We start from the raw sequence: 19,534 nt of genomic DNA, 5'->3' as shown, positions 1-19,534 counted from the left end.
CAAAATAATCATACATTTTATACACTCTTGGTTGATTCACAAACCAAATTAAATAACCTTAGTTTGCAGCTAAGCTTTGATTTACTTGAGATGTGTGTTGCTGTGGGTGCTCCACTTTAGGTGAGCATGCACTCTGCACTTCCGATTGAAGATTTTTGGTAGCAAAGCCTGTTCAACTCATGCATGTACCCTACACATCCTCGTGCCCCATACCAAGGCTATATAATGCTGTGCAGGTGAACTGCTCTCAGTTCTTCTAAACCACAAAGTCCCACAGAGAAAACTCCAAAGTAGAGGGGAAGGAGGGTGGGTAGTGGAGCACCCACAGGGACACACATTTTGAAGAACTCCAGTTACTGCACAAGATAAGTAACCTCTCCTTCTTAGAGTAGTGTCCCTGGGGATGCTCCACTTCAGGTGACTCCACAGCAGTAACCCACCTAAGGAGGTGGCAGGTTCAGAACAGAGTCCAGCACTGAACAAAGAACTGCGATGCCTACTGCAGCATCCAATCTAGCAGCGTGAACCGACGCATAATGGCTGGGGAAAAAAATACACTGAGCTCCACGTTGCAACTTCGGACATTTCAACAACTGCAACATCTTTGAGTAGGGCTACAGACAGACTATGATCTAGTAGAATGCACAGTTACTAGTAGGGGAGGCTGAGTATCAGTGAAAACACAGGAGGCAATAACGCACCCAGAGATCCATTTAGAAAATCTGTGTGTGTAACCTCCATTTTTGGAGGTTACAAGCCTCCTGTAGATTCCTTCCTGCTATTTAAAAGCACATTTTGTACTGCTAGTGAACATGACTCCTCCTGTCCTGAGAACCACTGAGGGACCAGGCGTGGAACTGCAGAACATTCAGGTCATGGTGAAGCATCTGAAATGGATCCTGAGACAACAGTTGAGAATTGATTGGGAGCTGCCATAGAAGGCAAGAAGTGATTGTGATGAGATAAGGAAACCAAACTTGTCTTGGCTAAGTTGGTGCAATCAAAGTTAAACTGGCCTGGTCCTGATTGATCTTGTTGAGATCCTTTAAAAACAATGGAGTAGTGGATATGCATAAAAAAGATCCCTTGTCCATGTAATAAGAATGGCATCTCCTAGAGATTGGGAATTGAGTCCTCCTCTGGAAGTTCTCCTCTGCAGAATTTCCTGCACTTCATGTTGGCTCCCGTGGCAAAAAAATGAACCTCTGGAAATCTCCATGCTAGGAATATTTTGTTGAGGGCTCAAAAGTCCAACTCCCATTTATAATTTAGGGGGAAATGTCTGCTGGTCATCTGCCAAGATGTTTTGTATATCGGAAGGTAAGAAGCTGAAATGAGTGACTTGTTTTTGATTACGGGAAGAACGTAGCACCAAGCTTTTCTGACCACTCTTAACTCTAGCAGACTGATGTGCAAGCCTTGTTCTTGTGACCATTTGCCTTGGGCTGTGTGAGGACCCACATGTGCTCTCCATCCCAAGAGGGAAATGTACAATGTTATCATGACCATGGGGGGACTCTGCATAAATGGGATTTCTGCACAAACCTTTAAGAAGGATTCTTCCACCAGATGAGTGGCTGAAGGACCCAGCTGGGTACAGGTACCTCCTTGTTCAGACTGTGTTTGTTGGGTACACAAACTGTCCTGAGCCACCGCTGAAGACAGCAAAGATGTAACCTGGAGTTTTGTGTTACAAAAAACACAAACTGCCATAAGCACTAGCAGTTGCAGACATGTCCCTACTGGAATTTGTGAACTGAGCTGAGTCCTTTGGATAAGGTTTTTCAGAGTGAGGAACCTGTCAGGAGGGAGATAAGCCCTGCCCATCACCAAATCCAAAAATGCTCCTATAAAAAGGATAGGGGTCAAGGTTGATTTCTCATTTATTTGTAGACCTAAACTGTGGAACAGTGAAGTTGTTGTTGAACTGCTGACTGCACTTCCTGATGATATCAGCATTTGAGGAGCCATTCATCAAGGTAGGGAAACACTGTTTTCCAGGATGTTGGTGGTGGGCAGCTATGACCACCATGATTCTTGAGAAAAACCCGTGGGGCGGAAGGAAAGCTGAACAGTAGGACCCAGTACTGGTAGTGATTGTGATCAAATGTGAAATGGATGAATTGCAATGGGGAAGTAGGCATGTTTGAGGTCAAGAGTTGCAAACCAGTCCCTGGACTCTAGGGAGGAAATTATAGCTAATTTGACTGCACTGCACCATTATGCACGGAGGGGAGGAGGGAGCAGTTGTCCAGCTTGCCGGGGGGAGAGGAATAGCACTTTATGGCCAGGAGTGGGGGAGCGAGGCTCAGAAGCTGCTGCAAAAGGGGGAGTGGGTCAGTGTGGCAATGCTGACTCATCTCCAGTGACCGGAGGCTGGGAAGTTCAAAATAGGAAAAAAGCCTCTTTTTCCCAGACCAGGCAGAGCTGTACCCACCCTCCTTTCCCTTAATGTGGCAAAAATACAAGTTTTAGTCAGGACCTGCTGTGGACTTTGTGCCAGCCATTCCTTTATAGGGAAGCTGGGAAGGAATTTTTTCCTCACCACCAGATTTGGCTTAGGTGGAAAGGGAGGGGAGTTAGGCTATGATGTTGCAACTCATTATGTAAGTCTGGGGCAGATGTCCAGTGCAGGTACTCTATAGAGAAAATATACAGGGACTGGATAAATGACTCGGTAAAGGACTTAAAAAGGAGATGCTTGTTAAAGGAGTGAAGGGGGGGGGAGGTTGGGGCTTCTATGACTGTTAAGGCAGAGAGCTAACCCCCTCTTCTTGTACTCTACCTTAACCCTTGTTCGGGGGTGGGTGGTAAGGTACCAGCAATGGGTTGGCTCCAGGACTTGGATGGAAAAAGGAGGCGGCTGTCAGAAGGGTAGATATTGAATGAAAATGGCGATATCTGCCCTGTACACTTTTATCTGTCGGGTAGTCCCGGACACCTAATAATAAAGTCGCAGCCTGATTAAAACCATATCAAGTGTCTCCTGCCCTTCTTTTGGTATAGTTGGACAATGTCCTGATTTTCAGATGTCTGACATACTTGTTCAGTTGTCTGAAATCTAGTAAAGACCTCCAACACCATTTTTCTTCGGTATCAAAAAATATTTTGAATAGAACTCTTTGCCTCTGTGTTGAGTTGGAACTGGTTTTACGGTCCCTAGACTTAGGAGCACTGTCATCTCCTGTCTCAGCAATTGATTGAGAGGGGTTCCTGGAGAGGAATGGAGAAGGGAAGTAGAAGGGCAGGATGCAGGTAAACTAGATAGTATAACCCAAAGTAATGGCCTCCAATACCCATTTGTCTGATGTCATAGCCTCCCATGCTTGCTTCCATACAGCCAAGAAACTCTATTGAGTGACAAGCTTCATTAGGTCCTTGAATTGCCAAAAGTCATCAGTGGTGGCATTACTACCTCGATGATGAGGATCATCATAATGTGAAGCCTCATCACATAATGATGAGGAAGCAATATTTGTAAATGCAGTCACTTCCTTTTCTGTCCTTGCCTCTTGATCCTCAAATATGTCCTCTGCTGATTCAGAGTGGAGGGAGAGATGGACAGTACCAGAGAATGAGGTCTTCTATGTTCCTTATGAGACTGAATCAGGGCCCCTCTAAATTGCTGGCAGTACATTGCCCAGAGGTCCCAATAAGGCCAATGAGCAGGATCATAATTAAGGCTATGATTTAATCACTGAGGTTGTGGAAGTCATGGAATTCATGACTTCCAGTGACCTCCATGACTTCAGCGGTCGGGAGCTGCAGGGTCCCCCGCCACTGGCAGGGGCCGGGAGCTGCAAGGTATCCCCACCGCCTCTAGCGGTCCCCACATCTCCCGGCCAGTGTGGGCCGTGGGGTACCCCACAGCTCCCGGCTCCCACGGATGGCGGAGAACCCCTGAGCTCGTTTGCAGCGGTGGGGGAACCCCCAAGATCCCGGCCACCGGCGGAACCCCTGAGAGGCCGGCCGCCAGGGGCGGCAGAATGGAGGAATCCCCGAGATCCCAGGCAGTGGTGCCAGGGGAACCTCCAAGCTCCCGGTCCTAGCGGGCCTCAGGAGCTGCAGGCGGCAGGGGTACCCCGCAGCTTCCAGCCCCTGTGAGCGGTGGGAGAACCCCCGAATGCCCCGCCACCGCAAGCCCCCTGAGCTGCGGGCAGTGAGGGTACCCCGCAGCTCCTGGCTGACACAGGAGCCAGGAGTATCCCACAGCTCCCAGCCCCCATGGACAGCTGCAGGCGGCTCCTCGACCCTGCGCAGCTGCCCCACTTCAGGCATATGGGGACCCACTGAGCCTCATTTTGTCCCTGATATGTTTAGTAAAAGTCACTGACAGGTCACGGCTTCCGTTAATTTTTCTTTTTTGCCTGTGACCTTTCCGTGACTTTCAATAAAAATATCCATGACAAAATCTTAGCCTTAATCATAAGTCATAGCGCAAGGTATAGATCACTGGTCATCCCAAGTGTTAACAGGAAGAGGTCTGGTACCCTGCCTTTTTGCATCTGCAGAGGAGAATGTCTCCTGGAGTAAACTGAACAGACCTGAAGCGGAAGTCTTGCTCCAGTGTAGGCCTCTGTGCCTCTAATCAGAGATTTTAGGTAGCAGTGTCATTCGGCCCACATATGCGCTCGCTCTCCCTCCCTTGTGGTGTGCAGGCCAAACAGGCACTGATACCAAAAACCTACAACCAGAGGTGCAGGGCACACACATACCTGAAGTAGGGCACCCACAAGGAAACTACTTGAAGAATTTGCAATTTACAGCCATCTAAATGTCATTTTTCAATAAATGCGCATGTACCAACATTCTTATATTTTTATAGTGATATTTATTTTTTCGATCCCCAGAAACGACAATATAAGCTATATTATGTAAAAATTATGAGCAAAGGATCATAGATTAGAAAAGACCAATTTTAAGGGAAGTTTTCAAATTGCTTGCTCTCACTTAGTCATGTGCTGAAAGGGAGTAAGGAGTTCCCTGCATGGGCGACCTGCAAAAAGCCTCAGCAAACTAGCAACCCAACTAACTAAGATGCTCTCTGTGAGTATGCAAGTTCTCCTAAAAGATCTCTATGTACACAAATTGGTCTTGCTGTATAAATGTCAGTATTCATGAGGGAGTTTGGGGTTTTGTCTTTTTATTTATGTAAGAAACACTAGACAAAGTTATTTGATGGAAATATATTGTAGCTGCTCTACATAACTTTTAAATAAATATCTATAGTTGGCTGTAATGTTATACATTTATTTAAAATAGCACAATTTTGAGTTTAATTCAGGAGTAAAAATTTCATCAAATGCAAGTTATCACATAATATTCAATTACTGCATTTGGAGTTACAATGACTTGGTTTGAACTTAAAATACTCATAATAATCAATCTCACAAAAGCAAAAGAAAACGACCCATTTTAATGAATGTAAATTAACTGTACCTACCTGACTGGCATCTTTTACATGTATGTTATCAATCAGTTTGCATAGCAACCAAAAATATTCCTTACAACCAGATCGTAACACTGGTTCCTCTTCATAATCCTCTATCTGTGAAAAAAAATGCCTTTTTATTCACAAATATAACTGACAAAAAACTTGCTTAACTTAAACTCTGATAAAACAAGATGATAAATCTATTAACTGCTATAGGACTTACTATTTCTGACTTAAATGAGAATGATGGAAAGCAGATGCAAATTCATATTTAACATAAAGCTGGAATGAATAGTTAAATTCTTACCCGGATAGGTTTCAATGCCTGAGCATCAGGAAGAAATTTTAATAATGTTGATGAGGCCAGTAGCAGAAAGGATCGATTAATTGAGTCTCCCCCATCCAAACCACAGAGAGATAATTTGTACAGACCATTACAGGACTCATGGCGAACTGCAGTCTTCAAGAAAATATTTCAAATAAAATCAAATTGTTAAAATAACACTGCATATGCGATTTCCTTTTTCACTTTTGCCTAATATATGTATATACATAACAGTTCTCCAAATACTATTAAACAACTTAGGCAGAGTATATTTCTATAGAAGTATCTTTTATAAAGTGCAGAGGCGTCCAAACTATCTAAAAACGACGAACTTACTACTAAAACTACAAGAACTATTTACACTAAAATTGTCAGAAAAAAACACGAAGAGAAGGATTGCCAAACAATGAGGGGGTCCCAGCAACCATCACAGGCGGTAAAAAGGAACTGAAGGGGAGCAGGGTTGGCAGGGCCCTTTATAACAATGCTATGAGAATGCGACACCACAGGGTGCTGGAGCCAACCCAACAGATACCACACAAAGGGAAAAAATTCCGGCAGCTGTGCTGGGGTGCGTACACACGTACTTTGGAACGGACATGTGCAAGAACTTGACGAAGAGCAGGAGTTTATAATGGGAATTGATTAACTATACACCTTTAACTGTACATGTTGCAATTAGCACTTGCTATATTTTGACTAAAGAAAGAAAAGTTAAACAGTCTTTTTTAAGTAATGGCATTAGTAGGCGATACAATCCTCTGAATTCTGATGGAGTAACATCAGATGACACTAGGGCTGGATTTGGTCCAAATTAATTATTAACTAATATGCAATGATCTCTCCATTATCTTACCTCTGGAATAAGAAGGGTAAGTTTCTTTAGCCAATCTTGTAAATGATCACTATCTGCCAGGCTGGATTTCACCAAAGAACAGCAGTGGGCCCAACTCACCAAGAGCCACATTGAATAATGAGTAACTAAAGGGATAAGAGGTGGAATAAAGTCACCATGTAATTGCTACATTAAAAAGCTTTTTGGGTTGAAAAGTCACAAAGGACAAAAGCATATAACATATTTCTCTCACTTGTGATAATGAGTGACAAAGGACCCTCATTTTGGCATTTAGGATGCCACCAAAGCTGAAGTAATACATCCATTTGGTTACTAAATGTTGATTCTCTTTCTTAATTACACTACACTAATGAGACACCACTCTGAGACACAATTCCTTCCCTGCTTCCCCACTGCTCAAGAGGTGGGAGGTAATTTGCTGATACAGCACTAAATTATGGCACTCCCTGAACCAGCTCAGCTCTTCCTACTCCTCTCTTCCCACCAGCTAAGGGCCAATTTCTGGCAGGTGATACACACAGGGTGTCAGAATTCTGGCTCCAAAATCTACAGATACACCACTCTCGGGCCCTCGGTGACAGGATACAGAAGAGCACTCCAGAATAGGGCATAAGGCTAAGGGGAGATGCCTGTGTATTTGTGAACATACAAGCTGTAACTTGACAATGGCTCCTATACACAGAATTCTCACAGGAATAATCTCAGGGAGTTGAGGGGGGATTGCTGGCGGAGTCAAAGACTGCTGCCAGTCAAAATACAGGTGAATATTCATGTCACATTTACAGTCTTAATGTGAACCTATTTGGAAGGCAACAAATCCCCCAAGCAGCTTTCTCAAGCAGGACCCTTCTGTAAACTGAGCCTCGGGTTGAAGCTTTGTACATATCTAAAAGAATCTCCAGGGGAGATTCGTGGTGCAAATACTATCTGGCTTCCTCTGGGGATGGGAATCCCCACCTAGGGCACAGCAGGCTCCACTGACACATGGGAACACATCACTGCATTAGTTGGGATGAATCAAACCCATGGTCTGTAATAGTTGTATGATATTTTCGCTATCATCCATTAATAAAAATTAACTATTTTCTACAGCACTAACCTTCATGTCTTGATCTGTGATCAGACTGAGCTTTCAACACCCTGTGCAGGAAGAAAATCAAATCAATTAAATGTTACTACAGAACAAAATAAATATATTATACCTGGAAATGTAAGAACTGAAAATGTACTTTTCTCATATTCACTTAAAATATATTCTTCCTCTCATAAAATATAATATTAAAAGTAATTTTACTCTCAAATGTGACTATAATGGCATTATAGGATTCCATGTTTATTGTCACTCAATAGCTTCCACATAAATTCATTTCAGTTTATAAATAAGACAGTTTTTCTAACTATTGAGCCTGAAAACTCGAGCTGGAATCAAAAAGTAAAGGTGCTTTCCTTTCTGGCGCTACCACATATCACCAACAACTGTAAGTTTGTTGATACAACCTTATACAACAAATACAGAAGGTACATCTAAAATAGGCCAAAACACTAATTTTCAAAATGTAGTCCTCAGGTGGCATCATATATAAGTGTACACACACATTATCAACACCAAAAAGTGAATGGGGATAGGAAAAGCACACAAGCAGTCAAACCAATACCATTCAAGCAAATTTATTTTAATCTTTTCTCCTTCATACTGTCCTGTAATCAAGACCTGTAATTGCTGCAGAGAGGGTATGGAAGTGGCTTTGGGAGGTGAGATGGTTCATGAAAGGATCATACTGTGGTCCATCATGTGAAATAAGTTTGAGAACCACTTGACTAAATTAATGAGGAAGTATACAACCATAGTTTAGTTTTTTTTATACCCTTTATTCATTTTTGACCTTTGAAAAACCATAGATTTAAGTTTAAAGCTATCATGAAAATGCATACATTTTTTAAATGTACTACATAAATAAAAAGTTATTGTACCTAGGTGCCAAGTTGTCATATGTATAAGCAACTGACATAAGTCGCTGAATCAAACTTGTTCCCTGGACAAGTACAAGGAATACCTTTAAAAATCAAAGTTAAAAGAAAAAAGTTAATATAATAATGGGGTTAGATTATACACATTATGTCAATTTTAAAACAAACCAAAAACTGTGTGGGTGAGAGTGACTATACAAGAGACATTCGTAGTTAAACAGTTTTGCATTGTAATTCTCACTTATAGCCAGGGAGGGTGCAAGGATGTTTCGCGCCCTAGGCAAAACTTCCACCTTGCGCACCCCCAGCCCCCGAGATCTGTGGCAGCTCTCCACCCTAAGGCGGCCCCTCCTACAGCAGCTCCCCCCCCCCCCGCCCTGAGCCCCCTCCCCACAGCAGCGCCCTTCCCCCCTCCCCCCCCGCGGCAGATCCCCCCCGGCCCAGGGAGCCATGCGGCAGCTCCCCGCCCCAGCTCACATCTGCTCCGCCTCCTCCCCGAGCACGCCGTCACCGCTCCACTTCTCCTGCCTCCCAGGTTTGTGGCGCCAATCAGCTGTTTGGCGCCGCAAGCCTGGGAGGGAGAGAAGCAAAGCAGGGCAGCGTGCTCAGGGGAGGAGGCGGAGCAGAGGTGAGCTGGGGCGGGGAGTGGTTCCCCTGCGTGCCCCCCCCCTTACTTGCTGCAGGCGGCCCTCCCTGTGCCCCTGCCCCAACTCCCTCCGCCTAAATGCCAACAACCGGGGCAGCCGAAGGAGGACCCGAAATGCTGCCCCCGAAATGCTAGCGCCCTAGGCGACCGCCTAGATCGCCTAATGGGTTGCACCGGCCCTGCTTATAGCAGGACCAAAATCCCTATATTTTACACTTTTTGACTTTTTTCAGACACCAAATTTGACAGTAAAACTTTTCAAGGAATATTTGAGTTTTCTGTGCAATTCTTGCATTAATTCTATATCTTTTGCAACAGAAACTTTTTAAAATTATTCTTCAAGTTGAGACTTGGTTTTCTGATATTTCCATGGGTTCCTCTAACTTAATAAATGTATGTTCCATTTAAGGCTATCTTCATTCATTACCTTAGTCTTGGACTATATAGTGGACTATATAGTGGGGATTAAAATAATCAAATTTAAAAGTTATTTTTAAAATTTGTCAAACTAATCCTAGGTTACAAAAATAACACACTATGATAGTGACTAGATAATCCATTATCTAATCTTGCATTAATAACAAATCTATGTTTCTAGCCATCATTGTTGTGAATAAAACCTTGAAAACATGAACAGAATGTAATTGTGGTTTCCTTCTCAGCTATGAGGGCTAGAAACCTTTCCCCCCCATTCCACCGAAAGAACATCTGGAGAGACTCTTCTGGAACAACCAAGTAACAGGTACATTAGATGACAAAAACACCTGTCAATGATAATTATGACAAAGATAAAACATTTATGACTAAGAGCATTAATAAATCAAATAATAAAACCTTAATAAAATTTTAAAGTAGTCTATGCTATACAGGTTGCTACAGTCTCAAATTCTATTTTGCCTGAGACTTAACTCTCCCAGAAGTATGATGTGCTGGTCTTGCAAACAATATTTAACAATACCAAACAGGATATCTGGCTACAATTCATAATTCTAGTCTATCGTTCCCCAAGATGTGCAGACAGTAAACTCAGCACCTATATGGTAAGAATGGCTCACACGCTCAACAGCAATTTATCCTCAGTGAGTCTCTCTCTAGCCATTTGAGGCCCGAACGATATTGGCCAAGTTTCAGATTTGCCTGTATGCACCCGGGGAGGTAATATGGAGGACAGCAGGGCCAGCTCCAGGCACCAGCTTCTCAAGCAGGTGCTTGGGGCGGCCGCTCTGGAGAGGGGCGGCACGTCCAGGTATTCGGCGGACGGTCCCTCACTCTGCCTGGGACCGAAGGACCTCCCGCCAATTGCTGCCGCAGATCGCGATCACTGCCGCAGATCACGATCGCAGCTTTTTTCTTTTTTTTTGTTTTTTGTTTTGGCTGCTTGGGGTGGCCCAAGCCCTGGAGCCGGCCCTGGAGGACAGATTTTGTTATGAACAGCCAAGAGTGATGAAAAGCATATGGAAGAAATTTACCTTTCTCACCAGAGTTTTACAACTACAGAATAAATATGTTTAGTATTATGAAGTCACTCTAGTATTAAATTATGGTTAAAATTATTGAGGTCTTACTTCCATTCTAAAACCCTATTTTCAGTTGCTTTTAACTTTCTGAAAAGAGATAACTTGAGGTAAAAAATTCTTGCTTGTTCTCAGTCCATTAGTCTTTTTTTAAATTGACTACAGAAGTCTATTTAACTCTTTTTGAGTTGCCTGATGTTTAAAAAAAGGAAATACTGATTTTGACAGCTGAGAATTTTTTCTGACTCATTTTTACTCTTTGGATAATTAAACTCTTCTGTAAAATAAAGCTTAGTTTGGACATTGTCTTCACATTATACAAAAACGTTTTACATACTTGAAGAAATTTGAAGGAGTTGGTTCCTAAGTCATGTTAAAAAAATAAAATAAAAAACCCCCAATAGGACCTGAGATTTTGGAAAACTGAGATCCTATCCAAAAGGTGATCTGAAACTATTTTGAAAAATACTACAACTACTTAAAAGATTATGTGCTGAATCCCCCATACCAACAGTGAGAATGGAAATGTAAGTATATTTCTGATGTTTAGATTTTCAGAAAGCCTTTGGACAAGGTTCCTCCAAAGGCTCTTAAGCAAAGTAAGCTCTGCAGGGATGAGAGGGAAGATCCTCCCATGGATGAATAAATACTTAAAAGATCGGAAACAAATGTTGGAATAAATGGTCAGTTTTCAGAATGAAGAGAGGTAAATAGTGGTGTCCCCCAGAGGTCTGTACTGGGACCAGTGCTGTTCAACATATTCATAAATGATCTGGAAAAGGGGGTAAACAGTGAGGATACAAAACTACTTAAGATAGTTAAGTCCAAAGCAGACTGAGATGAGTTACAAAGGAATCTCACAGAACTGGGTTACTGGGAATCAAAATTGCAGATGAAATTCAATGTTGATAAATGAAAAGTAATGCACATTGGAAAACAGAATCCCAACTATACATATAAAATAATGGGGTCTAAATTAGCTGTTACCACTCAAGAAAAGAGATCTTGGGGTCATTGTGGACAGTTCTCTGAAAACATCCACTCAATGTGCAGCGGCAGTCAAAAAAGCCAACAGAATGTTGGGAATCATTAAGAAAGAGATAAATAATAACACAGAAAATATCATATTGCCTCTGTATAAATCCATGGTATGCCCACAGCTTGAATACTGCATGCAGATGTTGTTGCCCCATCTCAAAAAAGATATATTGGAATTAGAAAAGGTACAGAAAGGGCAACAAAAATGATTAGGGGTATGGAACAGCTTCCATATGAGGAGAAATTAATAACACTGGGACTTTTCAGCTTGGAAAAGAGACGAGTAAGGGGGGGTGGGTATGATAGAGGTCTATAAAATCATGACTAGTGTCGAGAAAATAAATAAGGATGTGTTATTTACTCCTTCTCATAACACAAGAAAAGACGGTTACTCACCGTTGTAACTGTTGTTCTTCGAGATGTGTTGCTCATATCCATTCCATTAGGTGTGCGCGCGCCGCGTGCACGATCGTCGGAAGATTTTCTACCCTAGCAACACCGGCGGGTCGGCTGTGGAGCCCCCTAGAGTGGCGCCTTCATGGCGCTGAATATATACCCCAGCCGACCCGGCGCCCCCTCAGTTCCTTCTTGCCGGCTACTCCGACAGTGGGGACGGGGGGCGGGTTTGGAATGGATATGAGCAACACATCTCGAAGAACAACAGTTACAACGGTGAGTAACCGTCTTTTCTTCTTCGAGTGCTTGCTCATATCCATTCCATTAGGTGACTCCCAAGCCCAACTTAGGTGGTGGGGTCGGAGTGAGACATTGCTGTGTGCAAAACCGCTGATCCGAATGCAGCATCGTCCCTGGACTGTTGCACTAGTGCATAGTGAGCTGTAAACGTGTGGACTGATGACCAAACCGCCGCTCTACAAATGTCCTGTATCGGAACATGTGCCAGGAAAGCAGTCGAGGAGGCTTGGGCCCTCGTGGAGTGAGCGGTGAGGTGCGGTGCTGAGACACCTGCCAGGTCATAGCAAGTCCGGATGCAAGACGTAATCCAGGAGGATAGGCGTTGTGAGGAGACCGGTGAGCCTTTCATTCGGTCGGCCACTGCAACGAAGAGTTGCGTCGTCTTTCTAAAGTGCTTTGTGCGGTCAATATAGAAGGCCAGGGCCCTTCGTACGTCCAGGGAATGCAAACGTTGGTCCTGGCGAGTAGCATGTGGTTTGGGATAAAAGACCGGGAGAAAGATGTCCTGGTTGATATGAAATGGAGAAACCACCTTAGGGAGAAAGGCAGGATGTGGACGAAGCTGCACTTTATCCTTATGGAAAACTGTATAAGGGGGCTCGGATGTAAGCGCCCTGAGTTCAGAAACGCGCCTTGCTGAGGTGATGGCTACGAGGAAGGCTGTCTTCCAGGATAGGTACAAAAGTGAACAGGTGGCTAGTGGTTCGAATGGAGGACCTGTGAGTTTGGAGAGAACCAGGTTGAGGTCCCACGTCGGGACAGGCTGACGCTGTTGTGGGTACGTCCGGTCTAAGCCCTTGAGGAATCTAACGACCATCGGGTTAGAGAATACCGAGGACGCGAGTTCCCCTGGGTGAAAGGCCGATATAGCGGCCAGGTGAACTCTAATTGAAGATATCGCCAACCCCTGCTGTTTTAGGGAGAGGAGATACTCCAAAATGAGAGGAATGGGTGCCTGCAACGGGGACGTGGCTCGTTGTTTGCACCAACAGGAGAACCGCTTCCACTTGGCCAGGTACGTGGTGCGTGTTGAGGGCTTCCTACTGCTCAGCAGAATCTGTTGGACAGAGTGCGAGCATTGCTGCTCTGCCTGGGTGAACCATGGAGCAGCCACGCCGTGAGGTGGAGTGATTGCAGGTCGGGGTGACGCAGCCGGCCGTGGTCCTGCGAGATGAGATCCGGACACAACGGAAGCGGGATCGGTGTCTGAACCGAGAGTTCCAACAATGTGGTGTACCAATGTTGTCTCGGCCACGCTGGAGTGACCAGAATTACCTGTGCCTGGTCTCTGCGCAATTTGAGCAGTACCTTGTGGACCAGAGGAAACGGAGGGAAGGCATAAAACAGGTGGTCTTTCCAGGGAAGGAGAAACGCATCCGAGAGGGAGCCCGGAGCTCGACCTTGTAGGGAGCAGAACACGTGGCACTTCCTGTTGTCTCGGGATGCAAACAGGTCTATCTGGGGAAACCCCCACTTCTGGAAGATGGAGTGTATGATGTCCGGACGGATAGACCACTCGTGCGTCTGGAAGGACCTGCTGAGTCGGTCCGCTAGAGTGTTCTGGACTCCAGGGAGGAACGATGCCGTGAGGTGGATTGAGTGGGCGATGCAGAAGTCCCACAGGCGAATGGCCTCTTGGCATAGAATTGACGAACGTGCTCCTCCTTGCTTGTTGATGTAAAACATGGCCGTGGTGTTGTCGATGAGAACTAACACACATCGGCCACGTAGGAAGTTGAGAAATGCCTGGCACGCCAGTCGTACCGCCATCAGTTCCCGAACATTGATGTGCAGGGCTAGCTGGGATGCAGTCCACAGGCCCTGGGTATGGTGTTCGTTGAGATGGGCGCCCCAACCCAGAGATGAAGCGTCTGTGACCAGGTGCAGAGAGGGTTGTGGGGCGTGAAATGGCATCCCCTCGCAGACCACATTGTGATCTAGCCACCAGGTGAGGGAGGTCAGGACCGAGATCGGGACCGTGACCACCATGTTCAGGCTGTCCCGATGTGGTCGGTATATTGACGACACCCAGGTCTGGAGTGGGCGAAGCCGAAGTCTGGCATGCCTGGTTACGTACGTGCAGGAAGCCATGTGACCCAGCAGGGTAAGGCACGACCTCACCGTGGTAGTTGGGAAGGCCTGGAGCCCTTGAATGAGGCTCGTGATGGTGCCAAATCAGTTGTCTGGCAGGATGGCTTGTGCACGTCTGGAGTCTAGAACTGCGCCGATGAATTCTATTCTCTGGGTAGGTTCTAGAGTGGATTTGTCCTTGTTGAGTAGGATGCCCAACTCGTTGAATGTGTGCCCTATTATGTGGACGTGAGCTCGAACTTGCTCTTTGGTGCGACCGCGTACCAGCCAGTCGTCTAGGTACAGGAACACCTGTATCCCTTGCCGACGAAGGTACGCTGCCACGACAGCCATACATTTCGTGAACACTCTTGGGGCCGAGGATAGGCCGAAGGGAAGGACTGCAAATTGGTAGTGCACCGCGTTTACCACGAATCGCAGGAAGCGTCTGTGAGGTGGGTAAATTGAGATGTGAAAGTATGCGTCTTTCATGTCGAGGGCGGCGAACCAGTCTCCAGGATCGAGGGAAGGGATAATGGCCCCCAAAGAGACCATGCGGAACTTCAACTTTACTACGAATTTGTTGAGTCCGCGCAAGTCCAAGATGGGCCGCAGACCTCCTTTGGACTTGGGGATCAGGAAGTAACGGGAATAAAATCCCCTGCCCCTTAACTCTATCGGAACCTCCTCTATGGCCCCCATGGCCAGGAGCGTAGAAAACTCCTGTATAAGAAGTTGCTCGTGAGAAGGGTCCCTGAAGAGGGACGGGGAAGGGAGGTGGGAGGGGGGGATAGAAGAAAACTGGATAGCGTATCCCCTCTCCACCGTGCGGAGGACCCAACAGTCCGAAGTTATAAGGGACCAAGCGCGGTGGAAGTGGGAGAGACGATCCTGAAAGGAGGGGGCTGGATCCTGGGGGATGACTGGGGCGCCGTCCTCGACCGCACCTTCAAAAGTTCTGTCTAGGACCTGAAGGTGGTCTTGGTGGCCCCTGGTTCTGACCGGGTTGAGGGCCAGCCCATCTTCTCCTACCACCTCGCCCTCGCCTCCGGGCCGAGTCTTGTCTCTGACGAGGCGGGGGGGGGGGGTAGAAGCGCTGAGGCTGCGGCCTAAATGGTCTGCGCTGAGGGCCCACAACATGCATCCCCAGGGAGCGCATGATTGTTCTCGAGTCCTTGAGGCTCTGCAGGCGAGAGTCCGTCTTGTCTGAGAACAATCCATGTCCCTCAAAGGGCAGATCCTGTAGGGTTTGCTGCAGCTCCGGAGGCAAACCCGAAACCTGAAGCCAGGAGATCCTGCGCATAGCGATACCCGAAGCCAGGGTCCTCGCAGCTGAGTCTGCTATGTCCAAGGAGGCCTGCAAGGAGGTCCGAGCCACCTTCTTGCCCTCCTCTACCATGGCTCCAAACTCTTCCCTGGACTCCTGGGGAATCAACTCCTTAAACTTCCCCATAGAGTTCCAGGAGTTAAAATTGTAGCGGCTCAGTAGCGCCTGTTGGTTCGCCGCTCTAAGTTGCAGCCCTCCAGCTGAGTAAACCTTACGGCCAAACAAATCGAGCCGCTTAGCGTCTTTTGATTTAGGCGCTGCAGCCTGCTGGCCGTGGCGCTCTCGTGCGTTCACTGATTCCACCACCAGTGAACACGGTTGGGGGTGGGTATACAAGTACCCGTAGTCCTCAGACGGGACAAAGTATTTCCTTTCCACCCCTCTCGCTGTGGGTGGGATAGAGGCAGGAGTTTGCCATATCGTATCCGCATTCGTTTGAATCGTGCGGATCAGGGGTAACGCCACCCTCGATGGGGCATCCGCTCCAAGGATATTCACGATCGGGTCGTGCACCTCCACTATCTCCTCCGCCTGCAGGTCCATATTACGGGCCATCCTGCGCAGAAGATCCTGGTGAGCCCGAAGATCTATTGGAGGTGGGCCTGTGCACGATGTGCCCGCCACTGCCTCATCCGGAGAAGAAGAGGAAGATGCCTCCGGTGGAACAGGATCCAAGGGCTGGTCCTGGTCTCCCTGTTCCTGGGCTGGAGCATCACCTGTGCCTGGGTCCAGGGCGTCAGGTGGTGCGGACCCAGAAGCCTCCATGCCCCCTGGCGGAGGCCGAGAAATGGTGGACTCCGGGGCCCCTCTGATGGAGTGACCGGAGCGAGAGGTCGAAGCAATTGGAGCCCCTTGCGCCTGATGGTACGCCCACGGGGTCCAAAACGACCAGTGAGATGGGCCATGAGAATGGTCCCCTGTCGTGTCCTGCCAATGTCCCAAGTCCTGTTCCTCGGCTTGCCCCTGAGGGGGGTATGCCGATCTCGAGAGGTCCTCCGAGGAGTGGGACACCGATCTCGATGGCCACGGCGGTGCCGAGAGCGTCGAGACGATTCCCATTGGCTGCGGTGCCGCACGGTGCCGGTCCGGAGATGATCTATCTCTACGCGGTGCCGGCGATCGGTGCCGGGACCGCGACCGGTGCCGATGACCTCGTCGGTGCCGGGAGTCGGATCTGGACCTCGACGAGGACCTGGAGTATGCCCGGTGCCGGGAGCGGCCTCTCGACGTCGAGCGTCGACCGTAGCGGTGCCGAGAACTACGTCTCGACGTTGATCGGTGCCGACGATCATAGCGGTGCCGAGACGTAGAGCGGTGCCGCGAAGAAGATCTTGGCCGCGAGTACGACCGGTGCCGAGGCGATATTCGGTGCCGGGACTGCGAGCGGCGTGGGGACCTGCTTCGGGACCTGGATCGGTGCCGAGGTTCCAGCCCTTGCGATGGAGGGCGCATCAAGGCAGGTTTCCCCCTCGACTGGACCGGGCGAGTCAACGGTGCAGTCGGTGCCGGTGGTTGAGGCGGTGCCGGCTCCGTGAGAGCTATTAAGTCTCTCGCCGCCGCGAAGGTCTCTGGAGTCGACGGGAGGCACTGTATCACCGCCGGTCTCGGTGGAGACGCTATCTGCACCGGACTCAACGGCCTCGGCGCCGGAGTCAACGGTGCTGGAGGCACCTGTTTCCGGTGCTCCACCGGCGGACGCGGCTCTACCCCCGGCACTGGGGGAGCCGGCATCTTCGGCACGGATGTCCCCGTCTTATGGGCTTTTTTATGCCCCGGGGATAATGACCGGCGCCGAGGCACTGCTTGCGGTGCCGACGAGGTCCGGTGCCGGGGAGGCTTGTCTGACGCCACTCGCGTGGTCGTCATAGCCGGTGCCGCCGGGGCACTGCGCACCGAGGTGCTAGGTGCCGGGGCCTGACTTGTAGATGGAGCGTCCGGACTAAGTGCCGCCTCCATCAGGAGTTGCCGGAGCCGAAAGTCCCGCTCCTTCTTGGTCCTTGGTCTGAAGGCCTTACAGATCTTGCACTTATCTGTTTGATGGGACTCTCCCAGGCACTTCAGACAGGAGTCGTGCGGGTCGCTCGTGGGCATAGGCTTAGCGCAGGAGGCGCACTGCTTGAAGCCGGGAGCGTTGGGCATGAGCCCGGCCCCGCGGCCGGGGGAGAAAGGGGGAGACGACCCCCTTAATCCCCTGAACTACTTAGAACAACTAGAACAACTTTTAAACTATTTAACTATTTAACTATAAACACTAGAACTATAACTATAACTATAACTGATACAACAAACTAAGCTAGGGAGAGTGGAGAACAGCTAAGCAGCGCTCCACAGTTCCAACGACCGTCAGGGGCGGTAAGAAGGAACTGAGGGGGCGCCGGGTCGGCTGGGGTATATATTCAGCGCCATGAAGGCGCCACTCTAGGGGGCTCCACAGCCGACCCGCCGGTGTTGCTAGGGTAGAAAATCTTCCGACGATCGTGCACGCAGCGCGCGCACACCTAATGGAATGGATATGAGCAAGCACTCGAAGAAGAACTAGGGGTCACCACACTGAAATTAATAGGCAGCAGGTTTAAAACAAATAAAAGTAAGTATTCCTTCACACACTGCATAGTCAACCTGTGGAACTCTCCGCCAGAGGATGTTGTGAAGGCCAAGACTATAACAGGGTTCAAAAAGCACTACATAAATTAATGGAGGATAGGTCTATCAATGGCTATTAGCCAGGATGGGCAGCAATGGTGTCCCTAGCCTTTGTTCGCCAGAAGCTAGGAATGGGCGACAGGGCATGGATCACTTAACAATTACCTGGTCTGTTCATTCCCTCTGAAGCACATGGCATTGGACACTGTCAGAAGACAGGACGGTGGGCTAGATGGATCTTTGGTCTGTATGGCTGTTCTTTTGTTCTTATTTTTTGTTTTGTTGCATTTTTGGTTTTGTGAAAAGCAGTTCCTCTGCAACTGCTTTTTTTACTTGGTGTAATACCCACTGATGACAATCACCCTAGTAGTAGTTTCACAGCCCAGTAACAATCCACTGGTAGTGGACATGATTGTCACCAAACAATGCTAGAACCTGCTTGTGAGGTCACAGTAAGTCCTTGCCCTTCCAACAGTTTACCGTTTTTAACATTATTAATATTAATATGTTGTCCTCTTTAGCATGTAAAATATAATATGAAAACCAAGCTTAAAAAAATATGTTACTGTTGGGGGTGGAAGAATAATAGGGACTTAACAGGTAGGTTCTACCACTGTTCAACAGTGGGTGTGATGGTGCCAGCACAATGCATGATGGGCAATCTTCAAAAGTAGGAATTGATGGAGGAAACAAAAGATAAAAACAACAAGGAGTCTGGTGGCACCTTAACATGCATCTGAAGAAGTAGGTTCTTTACCTCCGAAAGCTTATGCCCAAATATATCTGTTAGTCTTTAAGATGCTACCAGACTCCTTGTTGTTTTTGTGGATACAGACTAACGCGGCTACCCCTCTTATACTTGAAACAAAACATAAAAAGTAATCATCAGAAATATTCAGAAATATCCATTTACTGTGGCTCTTTGGGACATTCTGCACATAAACTTGGACTTCTAGCTTTTCAAAACTGCACATCTTTAATCTAATTTTATTTAATTATTTTATTTCCTGATATATC

The 19,534-nt window shown here is 47.3% G+C and overlaps 1 protein-coding gene across 5 annotated transcripts in view; it reads right to left on the bottom strand.

Annotated features, from left to right (window-relative positions):
• The window catches only part of USP34 (ubiquitin specific peptidase 34), a 264,685-nt gene that overhangs the window by 106,466 nt on the left and 138,685 nt on the right, over window positions 1-19,534 (bottom strand). For all 5 annotated transcript variants that reach the window (XM_054021746.1, XM_054021747.1, XM_054021750.1 and 2 more), the window contains 5 exons: window positions 8,587-8,669; window positions 7,715-7,755; window positions 6,616-6,740; window positions 5,742-5,894; window positions 5,444-5,548 (listed from right to left, as the gene is read on the bottom strand). In XM_054021746.1, coding sequence (XP_053877721.1) covers window positions 5,444-5,548; window positions 5,742-5,894; window positions 6,616-6,740; window positions 7,715-7,755; window positions 8,587-8,669 — 507 coding nt within the window. The remainder of the gene's footprint in view (window positions 1-5,443; window positions 5,549-5,741; window positions 5,895-6,615; window positions 6,741-7,714; window positions 7,756-8,586; window positions 8,670-19,534) is intronic.

The sequence above is a fragment of the Malaclemys terrapin genome, chromosome 3 (genome assembly GCF_027887155.1).
Source record: "Malaclemys terrapin pileata isolate rMalTer1 chromosome 3, rMalTer1.hap1, whole genome shotgun sequence".
Lineage (NCBI taxonomy): Eukaryota > Metazoa > Chordata > Testudines > Emydidae > Malaclemys > Malaclemys terrapin.
The sequence above is the reverse complement of the archived record's forward strand: the minus strand, read 5'-3'. Positions and strand labels throughout refer to the sequence as shown.